This window comes from Amphiura filiformis, chromosome 17, assembly GCF_039555335.1.
Source record: "Amphiura filiformis chromosome 17, Afil_fr2py, whole genome shotgun sequence".
Lineage (NCBI taxonomy): Eukaryota > Metazoa > Echinodermata > Ophiuroidea > Amphilepidida > Amphiuridae > Amphiura > Amphiura filiformis.
Window position 1 is genome coordinate 24,840,679 of NC_092644.1, and position 21,157 is coordinate 24,861,835.

General features: G+C 37.4%; 1 protein-coding gene across 1 annotated transcript; it reads right to left on the reverse strand.

Annotated features, from left to right (window-relative positions):
- Nucleotides 1-7,718: 7,718 nt before the first annotated feature.
- Nucleotides 7,719-14,067, reverse strand: LOC140137504 (transmembrane protein 26-like). Its single transcript, XM_072159219.1, has 3 exons — nt 13,787-14,067; nt 12,240-12,447; nt 7,719-10,460 (listed from the first exon to the last, which is right to left on the reverse strand). The coding sequence occupies exons 1-3, from the start codon at nt 13,984-13,986 to the stop codon at nt 9,615-9,617; spliced, it is 1,254 nt and encodes a 417-aa protein (XP_072015320.1). The 5' UTR covers nt 13,987-14,067; the 3' UTR covers nt 7,719-9,614.
- Between the last annotated feature and the right edge of the window lie 7,090 nt (nt 14,068-21,157).

Sequence of the window (21,157 nt, forward strand, 5' to 3'; positions counted from 1 at the left end):
AATGGCATCATGAAAAAATTTGAAATGAACGTTTGGAACTAATGGAACATTTGAAATTCCTAAGATGAATTTCTTCCCAATCCTCAGAATCCACAGTGAAGCCCGCAAAGGTTTCCCAGGAGGAAATTTGTTTATCTGGAAGGCACTTGTCCAACATCAACGAATAAGCATATTTAGGAACTTCAATAAATTATTCTAACTTCTTCACAAATAATTCAAAAACATCATCATTTTGAATATTAGGATACTCCAACCACTCACATGGAATATTCTTAATAAGAAAATTATAAAATCTCTTATCTTTATGACATATACCAAATTTCTCAATCAACTGATCAAATGAAAGAAAATATTAGGGTAATTTTAGCCTCCAGGGGAAAAAAACCCGACCGACCGATCCTACTGGAAAGGTCCGTCCGTCTATGGCAAGCTAAGCGGCTCAGAACGTGGGACTAGCTACGCGCAGCTTCTTTCTCGTTACGTGCAGCTTATTAACCAATCAGATTCGCGGTTTTAAACACGTGGAGCTGATGTAAACATCCTCTCTCACAAATATTACGTTGTTAATTTTTGTAAATGAAAATATCTGTAGTATATCAGCAAAAAATGGTATAGGTGCTATTAAAGTAATATCTGAACAGAATGATGATTGTTCTATATTTAGGGGCTATCATTTTCTTCGGAAGGGGATCCTAGTAGGGGGTCATACTTTTTTGGAAAGAAAAATAAGGGGGGAGGGGGGGTCATAAATTGATAGGGAGTCACAAGATGACTACAGATAGTGTGTTTATTGTATTCAAAAAGACTGATTTCAATACAATTTTAGCCTGTCTAGGGGGTAAGGTGTATCGGTGGTGGGAGTCGGGGTCATAACATTTTGATGCCGAAATAGTTAGGGCCGCAATTTATTGACGCCGACTTTTTGTAAATTTAGGACCCCCCCCCTTCCGAAAAAAATGATGACCCATTTTACTCTCTCCATATTTACACAGTGGCATGTGATATCGCTTTCCCTGCAATATCTTATACACAGCGCTTTACATCAGTAGTTGTTGTTGTTTGACCTTCATATCCCCTGCACCGCTAATACAGCCCGAGTATAAAGTTACTTGCTATTAAACACGGTGTAAACTTGGAAACACTAAATTAATATGCTTTGCGTCATTTTAGCCAGGCATTAGCAACATGTTCTCTTGACACGTGCTGTGATTTGGCCTCCTTTACCCGTTCGTTATCTATGCTAATTCCGTAAATTAATTACAAGATAATAATTGTGAAAGAGGATACCTATAACTATACTACGCGCAGCTAACGACCCAACCACGTGATTAAATTTGACTATTTTGATTGGTCAAACAGCTGCTCGTAACGAGAAAGAAGCTACGCGTAGCTGTTCCTCGCTTTTGGCCCCCTTGGCTTGCCATATCCGTCTGCCTGTAGAATAGGATTTTTTTCATCGCCTCAGTGACAAATTTTGCTTCAATTGGGAGTGTGGGAATAATAATTGTGTGCCCCCTCTCCCTTGCATATTAAATATTGCACAGCCCTGTATCATTTAGGTAAAATCGAATCATACTACAAAAAAACCCTGTTGGGCTGTATGTATACATTGTATGTTATCAGTCGCTAGATACTAAGAGCGTTGATAAAATGCTCAAAATATTACAATAATTTTTTGAAGTGTTTGTACAGATATCATTTATCTGATGGCTTATCATGTGGTTCCCCTTTGGCCATAGTAACCTTTACATTGAAAGAGTTTGTTGTCACTGCAGCAATGTTAGGCAAGCTGAATTTTAGGTTTGGGACCTAGCGTTGATGGCACAATAAGTGATTTCTTGAAACAGAAAATTAAAAAAACACGTTCGTCCATCAGTTTCTACACAAGTTGCTCCTAATGCCAAAATGCCAAGTCCAACAGTCCAATTTTGACGAGACTCAGACCCAACTGGATTAGTCGGTCTCAGAGGTTCTGAACAGGAGAAAAAGCAATAAATATAATAAGAAAGGGGACAGATTAACTGCTCTTAGTCTCCAATAATGTCAAATAGCTCTTTTTTACGCATTTTAAAATTGCTTGCGCGCCAAACCTTCCACTCTGTTTTGTTTTTAAAAAGTAATACAAGCCAACATTTAACAAAGTCATCAGGGGTGATCTGAGGCCAAAAATTAGTCAAATGTATTTCAATTTTATGCAGATCAACAGTGGACAAATAAGTTTGACAATGACTGTATAAACAAGATTTGCTGGTTTAGTAATTAGTAAGGACTACATTCTATATCAGGTGTACACACTCAAAAAATGAGGTTCCATAAATAGTGACGCCTATTCAGGTAATCCCATTTGAAATTCACACATTGTGTTGTGTCTTCCATAGGAGGTGTATGGATTTCAACTGGAATCGCCCATCCCGCATAATGTATACAATAAACATGTGCGTACAAAGGCGGTTTGTTGGCACGCTTGCGACAAAAAACCACCGCTGTCACTACCAAACTTAAGATTAAACAATGATTGCCGTATAATTTGAACGATTGGATCTGAATCCAAATTATTTATCATTCTTTTAGTATGCTGTTTTTATCAATATACAGGTGTAAAATTAAATTTATACAATTGCATTTTGACTAACATGACTAAAAACTAAAAGTGGTATGGCACAAAAGTTATATGCAGTACAGTCAGTAATATCTTGGCTTAAAGATGACGTTTAGTTTATTTCTTTACTAGCTTGGGTTATGTCCGATTAACTAAATCGTTCAGAAAACGTGTTGGGCAACTGTTGCCATGTTTGCGCATATCAAGTTTGAACCGCGTAGTATGCTAAATCGTGCATTAAACATCAAAGAACTCACACAAAAGAACAAGTGGCGTTTCTTCATATAATTGACATGCACTTAATAATATTATGATATTTCTTTAAAATCTTTAAATGAAGTCATGAAATTTCTTTCAAATTATCTTAAAAAATAAAGAAATTCCACATACCCCTGAGTTATCATTGGTAAAACTGAGAACAGTTTTTGCATCCATAAGTACAAAACAATAAAATTTTAAAATTAAGTTCAGCTGGGCTTCTAGCTATTCTGGGCGGCCACAAATTCTACATACTGCACTTAATTGAATGAGCTATATCCAATCTTATGGTTTCTGCTTGACTCCAGGTGCTACCGAATGTCACAACCATAAAACTACGCTTTTACAAAGTGAATTGGGAGGGGGGGTTAAAAATTGTTCAGCTGCAACCCCGATTCCTAGCAAATGAGGTTGTTATGTCAGCGCTTAGTTGTGACTTTCAAAAACTCCAGGAGATATTCTATTATGTAATAATTTCTACCATTTCGAATACCCCACTGTTTAAACACACACCCTAGAAGAGCACCGACCATTTAGTCCAGGGTTCAACTTTATTCAGTCACTTGTCATACTCGGACAAAAGTGGCCCATGCGGTTTTAAGACTAGGTTACATAATTGGCCATATCTTTACTTGTATACCATCGATTTTATTGGAACAAAGCTTATCTGGTGGTTTAAGAAATTATCGTGATAGACATACGTGACGTGTCATGTCAAAAGGAGACACTTTTGGGCAGGTTATCAATTTTGAGGTTTTTACATATTTTAGATATAGAGATATTTTGCTCCACAAGGCTGTTTTCCCCAATGATATCGGACATTCCTAAGCAAAGATATTGAGTTCGTACGTTAGGGTATTATAAAATAGGAAATTGAGATATCGGCCTTTAAAAATATTTTGACAATGTTGAGAGTAGGAATTACCTTGAAAAATGTCTCAAAAAATACAAGATGCCAGTTATATTCCGGTCTGAAACTATCAGACAATATTTTAAACATTAATAACATCACAAATTCGCAACAAATAAAAATTGTGAAAAAATCACCCCTGGGCAGATTTTTGGCTATTTCTCCATTTACGATCCTGCCTAAAACTGTCTTAACTACAGGTTGCTCTTTAAAAAGTGAACTTTGACGTCCGTGGTGCGAAATTCTTGTCATCAGTAGCGATAGGGTTTTGGGGAGGTTCTCGGTTTTTTCTTTTACGGATTGTGTGGTCAGCGGTGTCTGAAAAGCGGAGGTGTAATGGCACGGGGTACTAGCTTAACTGTCTTGCCATGAAGAGCAAAAACGGTTGCACCGTAAAAGAAATCCATAACGTCACCCTATTTAATGAGTATGATACAAGGACGATTTAGAGTTAACCAGGATTCGTTAATATCAGAAAAACGCTATTTGGCGGGTTTTTTTTTAGTTTAACCAGAGAAATTGAAGTAAGTACATTATACATGTTATACATGCATTATCGAAACACAAAATAGCACTCAAGTTGAAAACAGCTTCAACACTGAATGTCACGCGTAACGCCTCGTGGGAAAACAAGCAATCTATACATGTATAGCCATGGTGGCTCCCCTTTGCCTTCTGCTTTTGTATGACCCAAGAGTTGACACACCATTTTGTAAAACTCATCGAAGAGCCTTACCATGGAGCAGCCATGTATGCCCCAAGTAAAGATAAATACAAAATCATTCATGATGACAACCAAACCATTCTGAGAACGAACAGGTCTTGAAGATACCTACAATGAATTGTCGTGAGGCTTCAGTCGAACGAAAATGCAAGTGAAATGTATTATATCATGATATCGACATTGAATCATATCCTATCATAACAATGGTGACGTTTTTGAGAAATTTCATATGTTGTTTTGTCATGTCACCGACCGTTATTAAGGAATATTAATTTGCTATTATAGTGATGTACTTACTTGCCATTCTAAAATCATTGTGCATTTTCACATGACGTTTGTATCACATATTCTCCTATTTGTTGTTACACAATGTTCTATTTTGGTGTATGTTTTTGACAACATGTGAATTATTTTGACCGATTTTGTGCAACAAACTGCCCTATTTGAAAACGACATCCTATTCTTTTAGGTTATAGGCGATAGGCTATTAAGGTCAGTTCAGTTTATTTCTTTATGTACAAATATTATATTTATAACAATGAATGCACAAATTATATAATTTATTAGTGCACCTACAGCTGCAAGGGACCTGTATCTATGAAAACACCGGCAGCATGATAGTGATATTGTTTGACCCCTGATGACCCTTTTGACTTTTTGACATGTTCCCATGTTTGAGCCCAATTGGGCATACTTTAACGTTTGACCCCATATGACCTTTGAGCTCGGGTGGCCTCGGTTTGAGGTTAAATTTAGCCCCTATTATGACCTTTGACCTCTGTCGACCTTGATTTTATTTCGCACATGTATATATTCCCATCGTATCAAGGATTCCATCCACCAATTTTGAGCCCGGTCGGAGAAAGTTTGAAATCTGAACCCTACGTAATAATCTTTGACCTCGCTTAACCCCGATTTTATTTCCCGCATATATTCCCCTCGTAGGATTCCGTTTACCATGTTTGGGCCAGATCGGACAAAGTTTGAAATCCACGACCTTCGTCCTTGACCTCCGATATCGTTGAAAACCACGCCGCCAACATGCTATGTCAGGTACCTATCTATATCGCATCGATGATGCGCGGCGAAACGCATACCGGACACACAGACACACTTCGCTAAGTCTTAGCCCCATCGAGCAAATTTTAACATATGACCTCATTTGACCTTTGATCTTGGGTAACCTCAGGTTGATTTTGTCATGCTCTCCTCATATCAAGAAAGATTTGCACCAAGTTTAAGTAGTCCATTTTAATATTTTACCTCATTTGACCTTGAGCAAGGGTGACATCAGGTTGACTTTTGCATGATCATATCATATAAAGGATTCTCTGCACCAAGTTTAGGCATAGTTTCACATTTTACCTCATTTGACGTTTGACCTCGGGTGACCTGAAATTGACCTTTTCATGTTTCTCTCATATCAAGGATGCTTTGCACCAAGTTAAAAGTTTAAGCCCAAACAGGCCCATTGCAACATGTAACCTTATTTAACCTTTGACCTCGGGTTGACCCATTATTATTATGTTTTGATGAATCCAAGTGTGTGAAAATATTGGATCCAACACATAATAATGATAAAATTGGATGCTTAACGCCCAATATTTATTGGTCTCACTATGAGTTTTAAAATATTGGACTAGACTACGTCTCGTCCAATATTTTAAAACTGATAGCTCGACCAATAAATATGGGCTCAATCGATCAAATTTTATATCAGACTTAGGCCAGCGGTTCTTCTGACCAAGATATCTGGTCATAGCATCCAATTTAAAGGAGTAGCATTTTTAAGATTTTCACAAAATCATCCATAATATAACCCCTATGACTTTTGACCCTTATCTATGAATAACTTATATATATTAAGCTTGAGTCTGCGGTTTTTATGGCCACATTTGGTCGAAATTGGGTCAAACGCCTGGCACTAGTAGCATTTTAAAGATTTTAATTTTCATTAATGACCTCTAATAACCCCAATGTGACCCTTCACCCCTAAGTATGTACAACTTAGAAGGAGCTTGGGTCAGTACTTTTTGAAACAACGTTTGGCCGAGATTGATGCAAGCGTCTGGCACTAGTAGCATTTTAAAAGATGGTTTGACAAATGAATCAGATGAAGCAGAAGCAGTCGACTGCTCAACAATATATTGCATGCCACCTGATATAATCATACAACATTTATACAACCAAACTACGTGCATAACTGGAGAACATGTGCACTGAACTTTGACATGTTAGACAATAGTTAACTCAGGATTTTAACGCTTGACTTATCATCCACCCCGACTATGAACTTGGAGGTGTGTAGCCATGACAATAATTTACATTTAGCATTTTACATTTACGTGAAACTTTACACGCAACAATAATTACGAACTCTATGTACCAAACACTTTTCTTAAAAAGATTCATACAGACAACGCAATGCTTATGGAGTTTACTTTATTAGATTTATAAGCATTTTAAAATAATCATTATATGCTTATTTTAAAAATAAAGGAAGGATATTGACTGTGATAGGTATTTAATCATTACAAGTTTAATCAAGCAGTTTTAGGGTATGAGATTTGATTGACAGCCTTATCCCCCACTTTGATTCATAAAAATATATTAAATATATATTTGATATAAATATATATAAATTAAAAAAATATGGATAAATATTTGCCCTTTTCCAAAAACGTCTTGATAAAATTATCAGTTAATAGAAAAATTACCAACCATGTCTTGGTAATCGGGCATTTTAATATATGTTGATGCCAATTGGCAGCTAATTGGTTATAAAGTTTAAAAATAAAAAAAGCCGCCAATTGGCTACCTTTCATGAAAAAGGCAGGCAATTGGCTACCTTTTTAGAAGCAAGGTAAAAGGTAACCAATTGGCTACCTTTAAGACATCAACATACATTAAAATCACACATTTCTCAAGACATGTTTGGGAAATTTTTGTGAAATGGCAGATTTGTTAAGACATGATTGGTAAATTTTCTCAAAAGTGACATTTTATCTAGACATTTTTGTAAAATAACAAATAATCATTTTCAAAAATAATTTATATAATCAAGTGTTTAAATGAATTAAAAGTTTGCTTATTCCTCTTTACGGTTAAATAAATAAAGAAAGAAAGAAAGAAAGAAAGAAAGAAAGAAAGAAAGAAAGAAAGAAAGAAAGAAAGAAAGAAAGAAAGAAAGAAAGAAAGAAAGAAAGAAAAGAAAGAAAGAAAAGAAAGAAAGAAAGAAAGAAAGAAAGAAAGAAAGAAAGAAAGAAAGAAAGAAAGAAAGAAAGAATGAATGAATGAATGAATGAATGAATGAATGAATGAAAGAAAGAAAGAAAGAAAGAAAGAAAGAAAGAAAGAAAGTAGAATAGGATAGAAAACAGTACCTAGCTCGGGGACTGCTTTCGCAGATGGTGTGCGTTAACAAATACTGCTTGCGCAGTTGATGTGCGCATGCGTACATTTCGCTGATCGTCATCACCCTCGCACTGTCAGAGCTAGGTCAAATCAGTCGAATTAAGTTTATTTATACCAAGTCATTATAATACAAAATTAAGTGTCTTATTTGTTTGTATCATACTAGAAACAATTCAATATTATTATAGTTATTATATCAGAGTTCCAAGTGTTACAATAAATCGTGCGATTCACGTAAGTCATAGTGTCTTCGAAGTACCCGGATGACTAAAATATTTAACAACTGTATGCGCAGATGGTGTGCGCACGCACAAATTTCGCCAATTGTCATTACACACTCACTGCGTTAGGTCAAATCAGTCGAATTTAATTTAGTTTTACTATTTTTGTATCACACTCATAGCCATTCAATGTTGTATAATTATTCATAATGTGTTCAGATTAGTAGTAAGGTACTACTTTCTCTTACTCATACTAATAGCTTCTGACCGCTTAATAATAAGCCGCCGTGCTCCCCATAAAATATGTCGCATGAATATAATTGAAGATCGAATTAAAAAGACTAGTTTATATGACATCCTGTCAACCAGACCAAAATTCTCTACTGCGCAGGTCAGCAACCAATCACGGCGCGTCTTTGCCCTGACGTCAGACGCAAACTAGTCTTTTTAATTATGTCGTCAATTATAGCCTTAAGTAAATAAAAAAATAAATTTCGGTTTTTATATATAGCACCTATTTACCAGATCTCGGAGGATTCAAAGCGCTGCCATGATGAATCATCACAATCCGATCGCATCAACTAAGCATCCCAGCAAACACAAAAACGGTTTAAATAAGTTATATTTGGGCTTTTGGTTTAGGTAAAAACGTTTTAATAACATTAAAATGTCGGGTTATATAAAGGTCATGAAAACGTATTAAAACGTTTTGTATGAAAACACACTACAACAATTTTTCTTAAATGTTTTCTAAATGTTATTATAAACCATTTTTGCCAACATTTTTTGGCCAAATATTGTGTCAATACTTAAATAACATTATAACACAGAAATGTTCTTAAAATGTATTTTTCAAAACGTTTTAATAACATTTAAATGTCGGGTTATATAAAGGTCACGTAAACGTTTTTAAAACGTTATTGCAAATATTTTGGGCAAACATTTTTCGCAAAATATTTTTCAACTCAAAATAACATCTTGTTTAGAATATTTTGTATCAAGTTTTCAAAAATGTTTTTGGAATGTCATTAAAACTTTTTTATACCCTTTATATCACCCGACATTTAAAGGTTTTATGTATAACATTTTGTGTTTGCTGAGCAGTAGATTATCAAAAAATGTTTTTTAATGTTATGAAAACGTTTTATACCCTTAATATACCCTTTATATAACCAGACATTTAAACGTTTTCTGGCAACCTTTTATAACCTTTTGCGAATGATGTCGAAAACGTTTTGTGTTTGCTGGGATTGTGCAGCCAAACATAGCGCAAACCTATCCGTACTTATATTGTAACAGCCACCAATTATCTATGCAGGTCCCTAAATTCCATTGGGTAAAGACAGTTATTGATAACCAAACAACTAATCACCGGTTTTGAATCAGGAGGAAACAGGAGATCCCGGAGAAAACATGCGAGAGCGAGCATGGATTGGGATAAACCAAGTTCACATACAGTCCTTGGGCACGGCCGATATCCTAATTATTTTAAAAGTCAGTATTTTCGACACTGTTACGAGAGATATTTCCAGGCTTTTCTAAACCATAAATATCACGACCCTTATGAGGCTTGTCTTTAATTTCAATGTCACCGCCATTGTCTTCGTTTTGCTCCAAGTCATCCATTTCATGACCCTTATTCTTACGACCACGTGTATCTTCACTGGGTGCACCATTATCTTCTGACACAACAACCCGCAGATTATCATCTGTTGTCTGACTTACTGTAGACATTTCTCTTATTCTAGCGCGAATGCTAGTCGTAAATCTAAAACTTGAGTTACCTTCTTCGTCAATTACGATACACAAAAGCGCCCACAAGCGGTACAGTTGGAGAACAAGAACGAGACAATTCTTGGCTATGAAAAATATCAAAGCCTGATTGAAAATTGTAAGGTAGAACAAGAAGTACAATCGCATAATAAGAAAAGGACCATCTTGCAGCATTACCACCGACATAATTTCCCAAACTTCATTATTTCCAAGGCGTTTAATCGTTGATCTACTCGATGCCGTCTGCGCGACAGTACTTAACCGCCGAACAACTTTCGTATCGAAGTGGAGTGGCAATTGTAACAAGCTAACAGTCCACAGTACCAGCGAACCAATGATGACGGACTGCAAACAAAGTACTTCGTCGGTTCTCAATCCCTCTGACAGGAATTCCAAGATGTCTGCTGCCATTGCAATTTGTAAGAGTAGAATATTAGAGAGTTTATCATGGTTCATACTTCCTCTTGGCAACATCCAGCGGCCGACGATAAGAATGAACAGAAGGATTTGCTGAAGGGCTAGAGACCACGTATCGGAATTGAAATTCGAAAGCAAAAAAAGCTGAAACGGAAGAATATATTTTGTAAATAGTCATACATGTAAAACAAATACTTGTATTCTGATTTTAGCTGGGGATGATCACATATCGCGTTATTGGTATCTCGATCATCTGCCCATCATTGTTTATGTGTATATATATTTGTATTATTATTTTGCATTTATGATATGATACTGAAATATTGAAAAAGTTGATTGACTTGATTGATTGATCGAATAATTGATTGATTGTATAATTGATTGATTGATTGATTGATTGATTGATTGATTTCCTCAATTTAAAAGTCTTTGTGTCTTTCGATGTGTCCACTCTAGTCACTTCCATGAATGAGGTACTTACATCGGTTCGCGTTGCAAAGTAACAGCATTCGAAAAGAAGCAGAAATCTAGATGTACTCGAGGAGCTAGGACCACTTTCTGTGCACCCCACAGGACCAAACCAAACCAACTTTTTTAGGTTCTGAGATGACCCCCCAAACATAATCTGGATGTTCCCAAAAATATAAACTGGCCCCAAGGGGTAAAAGGTCATCGAACTTTGCATAGGGTCAAAATGTATAGTTTGACCTATCTAGGACGTATCGTTCTTGAGTTATAACCAAAAAGGTCAAAGGTCACATTTTGCCTCTATATGGGTCGAAAACAAGTGCTCCGATTTTGCCAGAAGAGGTGTCAAATTGTTCGTTTGGTTAAACAAATCAAATAAGGATAGGATTGTAATATCTTGGATGCTTCGTTACCTAGGTAACACAGCAAAATAGGTCAAGTACGCCCTACCATTGAGGCCTATTGACCTTGACCTATTTTGCTGTGTTACCTAGGTAACGAAACATCCAATATGGTGCGATCCTATCCTTATTTGATTTGTTTCCTCAAAACGAACATTTTGACACCTCTTTTGGAAAAATCGGAGCTTTTTGATGTTTTCGACCCCCATAGAGACAAAAACGTGTCCTTTGACCTTTTGGTAATAACTCAGAACGGTACATCCTAGATAGGTCAAACTATACATTTTCTGAATCCTTGTGACTAGGGGAATACATTGGAATGGTTTTCAACATTTTGAAATTGAAATTTTGACCCTATGCAAATTTCGATGACCTTTTACCCCCCTTGGGGCCAGTTTATATTTTTGGGAACATCCTGAATATGTTTTAGGGTCATCTTAGGAACCTAAAAAATTTGGTATGGTTTGGTCCTGTGGGGGTGCACAGAAAGTGGTCCCAGCTCCCCGAGTAATGAGAATGGTTTCATTACATTATTGTATTTAGAGAAAAGTTATACCAAAAGAGCATGCGCGATGCGCGATGAGTTTTTTTTTCTAATTTCCCACGGTGTTTCATAATGTATATTCATGATGTTTATCATTGCAGGATTTGTAACATACATACCCTAAACTGCTTTCTATGCGCATATTAAGTATCTATGTACAGTGCTATACAGTGACGTAGTCAGCTCATTTCAGAAGGTGGGCAAATGGGGGCAAGGCAACCTTTAAGGGAGGGGGCAAACTTTGACAAAAATGGTCAAATATGGGCTAATAAATACAAAAAAGGCCTAAAAATCTTAAATATCAGGGCGGCCAGATCCTACAGGGGGCCAGAGACCCCCCCCCCCCCACACACACACACACCTTGACTACACTACTGGTGCTTCATATTAATACTCTTGCACTTTTAACACGTCATCATAGACCGTAAAGGATGTCATTTGAGAAACAATCATTGATATCCGAAAATATTTAAAATGCAATGGAAATGAGTATAATCTCATCATCATTACCTGGATGCCTTCATACACAGGTACATTCAGCAGGTCGTCCAAATCACCGTCATCAGAGTTTTCCGTTGAGCATACTGAAACATTTACTGAAACATTCATGCCGTCAATTTCCTGTACAAAGGTCATACGGTCCTCTAGTATATGGTACTCCAACACCCATATATTGGGAACCACACTGGCAAGGTAGATGAAAATGCACGGCCTGAAACTGAAATGCGAAAACCTAAAAATAACTATGTGGCCTTTCTACTACTGTAGTGCATCATGTCGAAAATAAAGCCATGTTGAATTTAACAGAGACAGGTTCGAATCATTGCGTTTTTACGCGGTTGTGTACGGACAAATCTCCCTTCTACAAGTTAGCATACGCCCCGCTGGATTAGGTTTGTGCGCGCAATTTGAATCTGCCACTGCCAAAATGGCGTAATACTCTCAATTTGAGACGATACAGAGTATAGTAGAATATTGAACCAGAGTCGTAGTTCAAATACAGAAAGGTAATAATGCTAATTAGAGTAATTAATTATGCGCATATCCAAGTCGGTCTGACTAAGGCGATTAAAATTATGATAATGCTTTAAGCCAAAATACCTTAGCTAAGTTTATCGACACTATCGATGTCGTTAATTTCGTGGAAATATCACCAGTTCCGCCCGGTTCCGTCCGGTTTCTATTGTTTTAAACAATAGAAACCAGACGGAACCGGCAGTCAACCGGCAGTCAATTTCATTCCTTAATGTTCTTTATAAATCAAAGGAAAGAACACAAAATCCAATATTTGAGTGAGTAATTTATATTGTCATAAAAAGGTTGTATTTCGTGCGTAAATAATTAAAAAGTCATGGCACTTTTGCATTTCTGAGAGTGCACAGCTGTCTTAAGGTTATTCTATGTGATAATTATCCCGCTCACCTGTGTCCATTTATAAGGTTGATTGGTATCTCAGCAAACACAAAACGTTTTTGACATCATTCGGAAAAGGTCGGAAAAGATTACCAGTAAACGTCTAAATGTCGGGTTATATATCAGACATATAAAGGGTATAAAACGTTTTCATAACATTGAAACATATTGTTGCAGTGCGTTTTCATACAAATCGTTTCCATGACCTTTATATAACCCCACATTGAATGTTATTAAAACGTTTTCATCTAAACCAAAATCCAAAATATAACATGTTTAAAACGTTTTAAAAACATTTTTGTGTTTACTGGGATTATCTAGGAGTGTGTTTGCCCGGGGTGTTTGCAAACCGTTTACCATGTAATGGAGTAAGATGGAGATAGGTGGATAAGTTGTTTACTTTACTAAAAATCAATTCTCTACCAGCAGATTCTAGGCCCGTATGGAATGGAGCACTGTACCTTTCATGCAGGCTATAATAACGGTAATGCTCAGCAACCAATAAACCTTGTGAATAATAAATCCTCACCTCTCAAAAAAGTAAAAGGCCAGTTAAAGCCTGGGTACTTACTTTGGCATTTTAAGTACAAAGCTTAAGAAATAAAAACAAAGAAACTCAAAAGTTACAGCAATGAAATACTTACGTTTCCCATTCACCCATTTTTGAATACTTCAGTGTCCATACACATTCCGGTAACAACAACAATGGAATTATCAACAGCGACCAGTAAATAGGATCGTCTCTTTCATAAACCACTCGCCATGTGCATAATACTGCATGAGCGAGGAAGAAAAAACGTACTACCACGGCTCTGGTCAATACTTCTGCCGTTATTATCGCCATGATAACTGCTTCTGAATAATCAGTATGTTAAGAAAGAGTCATAAAGTATTGTAATCGCCAGCAAGCTGTACATATATCAATGACTGTATATATCAATGACTGTTGTATCATCACGGTAGCTACGCTACATGTCTGTGAATTATCGTTATATCAAATACACCCATGTAATTCTTCTTGACCAAAGAAGCGTGAAACCTACGCAAATCACAACGTCAACTGACCTTTTTTGCCTATAGTCATGAGTGAATATGTTTTTTAGTTCTTCTTTTGTATTATTTCACCTTATCCTACTAAGTAATGATCATTCTAAACGCTTTTGGCAGTTTTGGGAAATTCCCTAATACGACTAATACTAATAATATTATGATTGGCCAAGTGGTCCAAAAAACGTGTAAGACAAACGTGTAAGGTTACACGTGTAAGATGGCATCTTATACGTGTAAGAATGAAGCGGGATTCTTGAACTGACGAATCACAGAGTAAGAAATCATAAACAACCAATCATCTCACGCGTAGCAAACTTCGACCAATAACATGTAAAAGACGTTTTACCAACAACTTCTTACACGTGTAAGATTTAGATTTAGTGATGGGCGATACGCGATATGTTGGCGGTGTACCGAGGATAAGGAGAGCTCGTCACCAACATCATAAACGAGGCAATTTCTAAATTTGTTAGTGCAGTGTAGTTTTTAGTTTTTAAAGCTTACATTTTAGTATTATGTCCGCATGAAATTGCATTCAGCATGCCAGGCAACCGAATCATGTTTGGTTACTTTTCTCCGTTTTAATATCGGGAGTCAATTAATACTCAATAATAACAATTAATTTCAAGAGCATGAGAGGTGAAAGTACATTGTAAATTCAAATCAAGTTTGCAAAAACTATCGCAAAAACAATAATGCATCGATATCGAGGCTGAGATTATTCATCGCTCGTCGTATGTACCAGTCAAATTGGATTACCGTCCATCCCTAATAGACAATTCTTACGCGTATAAGAAAAGCTATGGCCCGATTTCATTGGAGGAAGATGAATACGCGTAAGACGATTGGTTGGTTATGATTTCTGACTCTGTGATTCGACAATTTAAGAATCCCGCTTCATTCTTACACGTATAAAATGTCATCTTACACGTATAAGATGTCATCTTACACGCGTAAGATACCATCTTACACGTGTAAGGTTACACGTATAATCTTACACGTTTTTTGGTCCACTTGGCCACTCATATAATATGGTTGATCATCATGGCCGTCGGTTCATCGAAGGCCATCGATATTCGGTGTTGGCTAAATTGGGTCAACAGTAGACAATTTTGTGTGTTCTGCTTATGCAGAGTGAAGAAAATGAATACATGTGGCCCAAATGCTTCCACTTCGGGAAGCGACCATTCCCTTTTTGCCTCTTGACGTTGTGAAACTGAGATTAGAAAAGCTGAAAACGTCCTGAGCAGCATTGTAAAAAAATATCTTTTTGGTAATGTAATCAATTTGAAGATGGTTTACTTCAGCCACGTGAAGTGTGCTCACACTCTACGCTCGTAAATCCTCGAAGGAAAGGTGACAGGGAAAAGAAAGAGGGGTCATCAGAAGAAGTAATGGTTCGACAACATTAGAGAGTGGTCAGGATTGACGTACGTGGAAGACAAGAAAGTAGTACAGGACAGGATAAAATGGAGAGAGCAGACCAACGATAATGTGGAACCCAATCGTCAGAGGTGACGGCCGCAGCAAGGCAAGGCAATACATGACTTTTTAATCTTCCACATAGGGAGTGCTAATTTCAAATGGAGTTAAGGGATCTAAAATGAGCGTTTATTGCGTTTCGATAGTATTTTTTGTGGCACATGAGAGCACCTCAGACCTATCGAATTGTATTCTGAATACGAAGCATGTCTTTCTGATATCAAATAATTTTCATTTTTGAAAATCACAATATAATACAAATTTTATGACAAATTATAAAAATTTGATATTTTTCGAATTTTGATATATAACAGTCCTCGAAGTAAATTATATAAATCTAATGATATATTCTTAAAGTGTATGTAGCAGGGAGGAAAAGCCGACGGTCAATTGAAAATTTTGACCTTTCATATTGAAGATATGGATTTTTTCCCAAAAAGACCTAATTTTTTTGGTGTTTTGGGAAAAAAATCCATATCTTCAATACGAAAGGTCAAAATTTTCAATTGATCGTCGGCTTTTCAACCCACCTACATACACTTTAAGTATAAATCATCAAATTTATAAAGTTTACTTCAAGTACTGTTAAATATCAAAAATATCAATTTTTAATGATTTGCCATAAAATGTGTATTAAATTGCGAATTTCAAAAATTCAAAATTATTTGATATTAGAATGACATTCTTCGTATTCAGAATGCAATTCGATATGTCTGATGTGCTCTAATGTCCTAAAATAAATACTGTCCAAACGTTCATACCCCAGCCCTTAACTGAATGAGTGACACCATTTGACATCTATACTCCTTGCTTGGCAGGTTATGTTCATGTCTTCCATAGGGGGTGTGAATTTCAAATGGAATAGCCAATAATAGTAATAAAGTCCCATTGTTTATGTTTATAAAGTTTCTCCAAAGATGCAATTGAAATATTATATCAATTTGTGTTCATAGTATATTTATTAAATAATTCAACTCGTATTTTAACTAAAATGATATCTATAGTGCCTACAATTGCCGTAAAGGTCATGCTACAATGACTCAACGCAAAGAAATACAGAAGAATGACGTTTTTCCCCATTTGAATTCAACCCGGGTATTCTAGGAATGGCGGATCGTATCTCAAATAATTATAATATTCATTGTATGTTCCTACAATTGCCGTAAAGGTCAGGTTACAATGACTCAACGTAAAGATATGCGGTAGGAGAACGTTTTTCCTGATTTTGAATTCAACCCGGGTATTCATGGAATTGCGGATCTATATGCTTGCTTATTTATATTTATATCCCATTTACCACAAGATTTGTATTGATGGCCAAGAGGATCATTATTATTATTATTATTTATTATTATTCATTAGGCATTTCAACAAAAATATACAGCAAAATTAGACCAGCGAGCAAGGGCTGCCAGGGCCCAACAAAAGTGGCAAATTAAGCACTGACATCTAAAAGATGAGTGGACCCCACCCTTGCAAGCTGGTTATGAAAATAAACAAAGTATTGCACTATAAATACACATAAAAATTACAAAGATTAATAACACATTAAAAGTACAAACATTTTAAAAAAACAGCACTATGTTAAAAGCATGAAGCCCCAAGATTCAAGAGACACAAAATATTGCACTTAGCCAAGCAGGATAAAACACACCACAACATAATGAGATAATGCCCCCTCCCACCCTACCACCACAACAAAACATGGATGGCACCAAGGATTAAATTTCTTGAATGGACTGAAAGTAGTCTCTCAAGTGGGATTTGAAGAAGTTAAAACTATTGCACAAATAAATATCAGTGATGTGGCGGGGGAGGTCAGACCATATTTTTTGGGAAGCGTTGGATGGAATGATAAAGAAAAGCATCAGTTTTGGCTTTGAGATGGTGAAAAATAAGGTGATCGGGATGCCTACTATTTGGACGGATTTTATTTAAAGCAGGCATAGCATTGCAGCAGTCAACATTGAGGAGGCATTTGGAAACAAGTGAAATGGACATGTATTCACGTCTTTGGGACAAGTAACTGAGGTCAAGACGCTCCAAACGAACATTGTACTCCTCCTCGCGACGCTTCTGATGGAGAATAGCCCTGGTGGCTGTCCTTTGAACGCGTTCAAGAGCATTTTTGAGACGCTTTGTGTGGGGCATCCAGACAGGGGAGCAATAATCGAGGATGGGCAAGACCATGGTCCGATATAATTGGAGGAGAACCTCTGGGGGAGATTCCCCGGCCACGTGGCGAATAAAACCAAGAAGTTTGTTGCTTCTTGCTATAACATCCTTAACATGAGCATCCCAATTAAGCTTATCTGAGATGATGACACCCAAGAGGGAAAGATTATTTACCTGATCAAGATTGATGTTGTTAATACTGTACACTGATGGATATGAAGTACGTTTACGAGTGATAGAAATAAATTTACATTTGGTAGGATTCAATTGAAGTAAATTACGAGACGACCATACCGAAAGCTGGTCAAGATCCATTTGTAAGTCCCTTACATCATTAGCATTGTAAATTGCACGATAAAGAAATGTATCATCAGCAAATTGTCCGATACCAGAGGTCAAGTGCTGGCCTAGATCATTGGCATAAATGGTGAAGAGGAGGGGGCCAAGAACAGAGCCCTGAGGAATTCCAGAAAGGACCGAGACCCAATCAGCACTCTGTCCTCTAAAAGTGACCCTCTGAACACGACCTAAGACAAAGGAACTGATCCAGGCAAGCAGCTGACCTCTGATACCATAAGTTTTTTCAAGTTTAGAAATCAAAATGTTATGTGATATACAGTCAAATGCTTTGCTGTAGTCTAGAGAAATGAGGTCTACTTGAGTAGATTTACTGTCCATTAATTCCAAGAGTTCATTAGTTTTATCAAGTAATAGTGTACAACATGATAAACCAGGCTTAAAGCCATGTTGACTTAATGATAAGAGATTGTTGTTACCTAGATGGACACGAAGGTTGTCAGCCACGATGCTTTCAAGCATTTTACAGACAATACTAGTCAGAGCGATGGGCCTGTAATTAGCAACATTAGAGCGGTCCCCCTTTTTATAAACAGGGATAATGTTGGCTTGTTTCCAGCCGCTAGGAAGGTGACCAGAACTAAGAGAAAGATTAAATAATTTGGTTAGAATTGGAGCAACCTGGTACATGCAGAGCTTAAGCATCCTCGCTGACAAACCATCGGGACCAACAGCACCATCAGTTTTAAGTTTTTTGATGCGGTGTATAACTTGGTCTGTGGTTATTTGGAGGGAGCATAAGGGGGTCACAGGTAATAAGGGAGAAGTAATATCAAAGGCTGGAGAGGTGGGGGCAGTAAAATAGCTAGCAAAAGTTTGGTTAAATTTGTCAGCAATAACGGCCGGGTCAGAGCACAGTTTGCCGTTGACAACAAATGATTTAACATCGGGTTCTTTTTTGCGACCACGAACAAAAGACCAAAAGCGTTTTTACTGTCGTCAGCAGTGAGGAGAGAATGAAGGTAGTTACTGTAAGCAGATTTTATACCATTGGATACCCTGTTACGAGTTTTTTAAATGCAGCCCAATCAGTTTGTGATTGAGAAGACTTCGCCTTGCGAAAAAGGGCATGTTTACGAGTAATGAGTCTGTGCATTTCTGGTGTAATCCAGGGCTTGGGACGTTTTCTTTGAGTGCGAGAAGGTATGGAGTCCCTAACACATGCCATGAATAAATCGAGAAATTGATCCCAGGCACCATCGATGTCGAGGGGAGCAAGACGTCCCATGCAGTCCGGGAAACAAGATTTTGCAATTTAACCTTGTCAGCCTTTGCATAAACAAAGCATGTCCGGAGAGGGTTTTGAAGGCGACTCGGAGTACCACGAATGCGAAATTTCACACCCAAGTGATAAGACTTGCCAAGGCCATCAGTGACGTCAACATTGCAAATACGGTCCGGTCTTGATGTAAACAGCAGATCTAAGATGGTACCATCTTCGGGGTTAATGGCAGAATGGCGGGGACAAGTAACCTGATTAACAAGTTGATGGAGGTTATTTGCATTTGCCAAATTGGCAAGTTCAGGAAACAAGGGGTGATTGGAATTCAGTTTATATTAAAGTCACCTACAACTAGGATACCACTGTAGGGCGTAGCAGTCAGCTCCCAGAGCATGGTTTCAAGGTCTTGGATACCATTTGTAACTTCCTTAGGGCGGTAGACTACACCACATAACCATTTTTCATTTTTGATTGTAAATGACACCCATTTGGTTTCAAGCAGGGTATCAATGAGAGGGGTGTTGACAACAATGGGATCTAATTCAGGTGACAGGGCTAGGAGAACACCGCCACCTCTGCGGTTTGGACGATCACTGCGAAAGATTGAGTAGTTCTGAAGCACAACCGAGTTTGGAATTGAGTCATTCAACCATGTCTCTGTTAAAGCACAAATTGATGGTGAGCTTGTCTGAATAAGTGTTTGAAATTCGCGGATTTTGTTCTTGATACTCTGGGCATTGAAGTGGAATCCCAACATGTAATTGTCTGAGTGAGATAATGTAGAGTTAATAGACTGAGATAACTTTGAGTCCGAAAACTCCGAAAAACTTGAATCAGAAGAATTATTGAAGAAAGAGTCTGTAAATGGTGGGAATGGACTCGAACAAGTTACGCAAGTCCAGACGAGTGAGTTCAGAGAGTGGAACTGTTGCATAGACAAACCGCTGCACCTGCGGTGGAAGTGTTCACAACATGCTGTGCACTGAACACGGTATTTATTGAATATTGGCTTATTACATGTAGAACACTCTTGCCGTGGTCCAGGATGAGGGTGGATATCGCCAGACAAGAGTAATATTTGAAATGAGGCAGTGCTGTTAGCGTAGTAGGCTACTCGCCTGTTGAGGTATCTGGTGCCATGAATTTTGTATGAAGTGTGGTGTATGCCTAAGTCTAGACCATGATGAACTGCAACAAGGTGCAGAATTCTGCAGTCAGTAGTTAAGCTTACACCAGTGTCTGAGGAGCTGGTGAAATGCAAGTCTGAAACAGTTATTGTGAGAGTCCAAACTACCAGCAGGTGTGTAAAACTGATGATAGTCATCATTAATCCAGGTGGAATCCCACAAACATGCTAAGTCAGTACAATTCCAAGATGATATTTTCAGACCCAGACAAGACAGCAGCTCAACCTCTGGTGGCCATTTTTTTTTTTTGATTGTAGATCAAAAGGGTGCATGGCAGTTGGCATCGGAATTCACACAGTGGGCATCTAAAGCCAAACGAACAAATATGAACGGCCCAGCCCATAGTCAAAGGTTATGCTTGTTTTGTATGTTTTGAGCCACATAGCTTTTTATAGATATGTGATGACATGCACCAAGTACTAATTTACTAACAGCTACCTATTTATAAATACGTATTTATTATGTACGTGACCCATGGGCACAACCAAGATCAGCAAGCGTGACCAAATCCTCATGCCATTGAAAAGGATAGGAACTCTGAA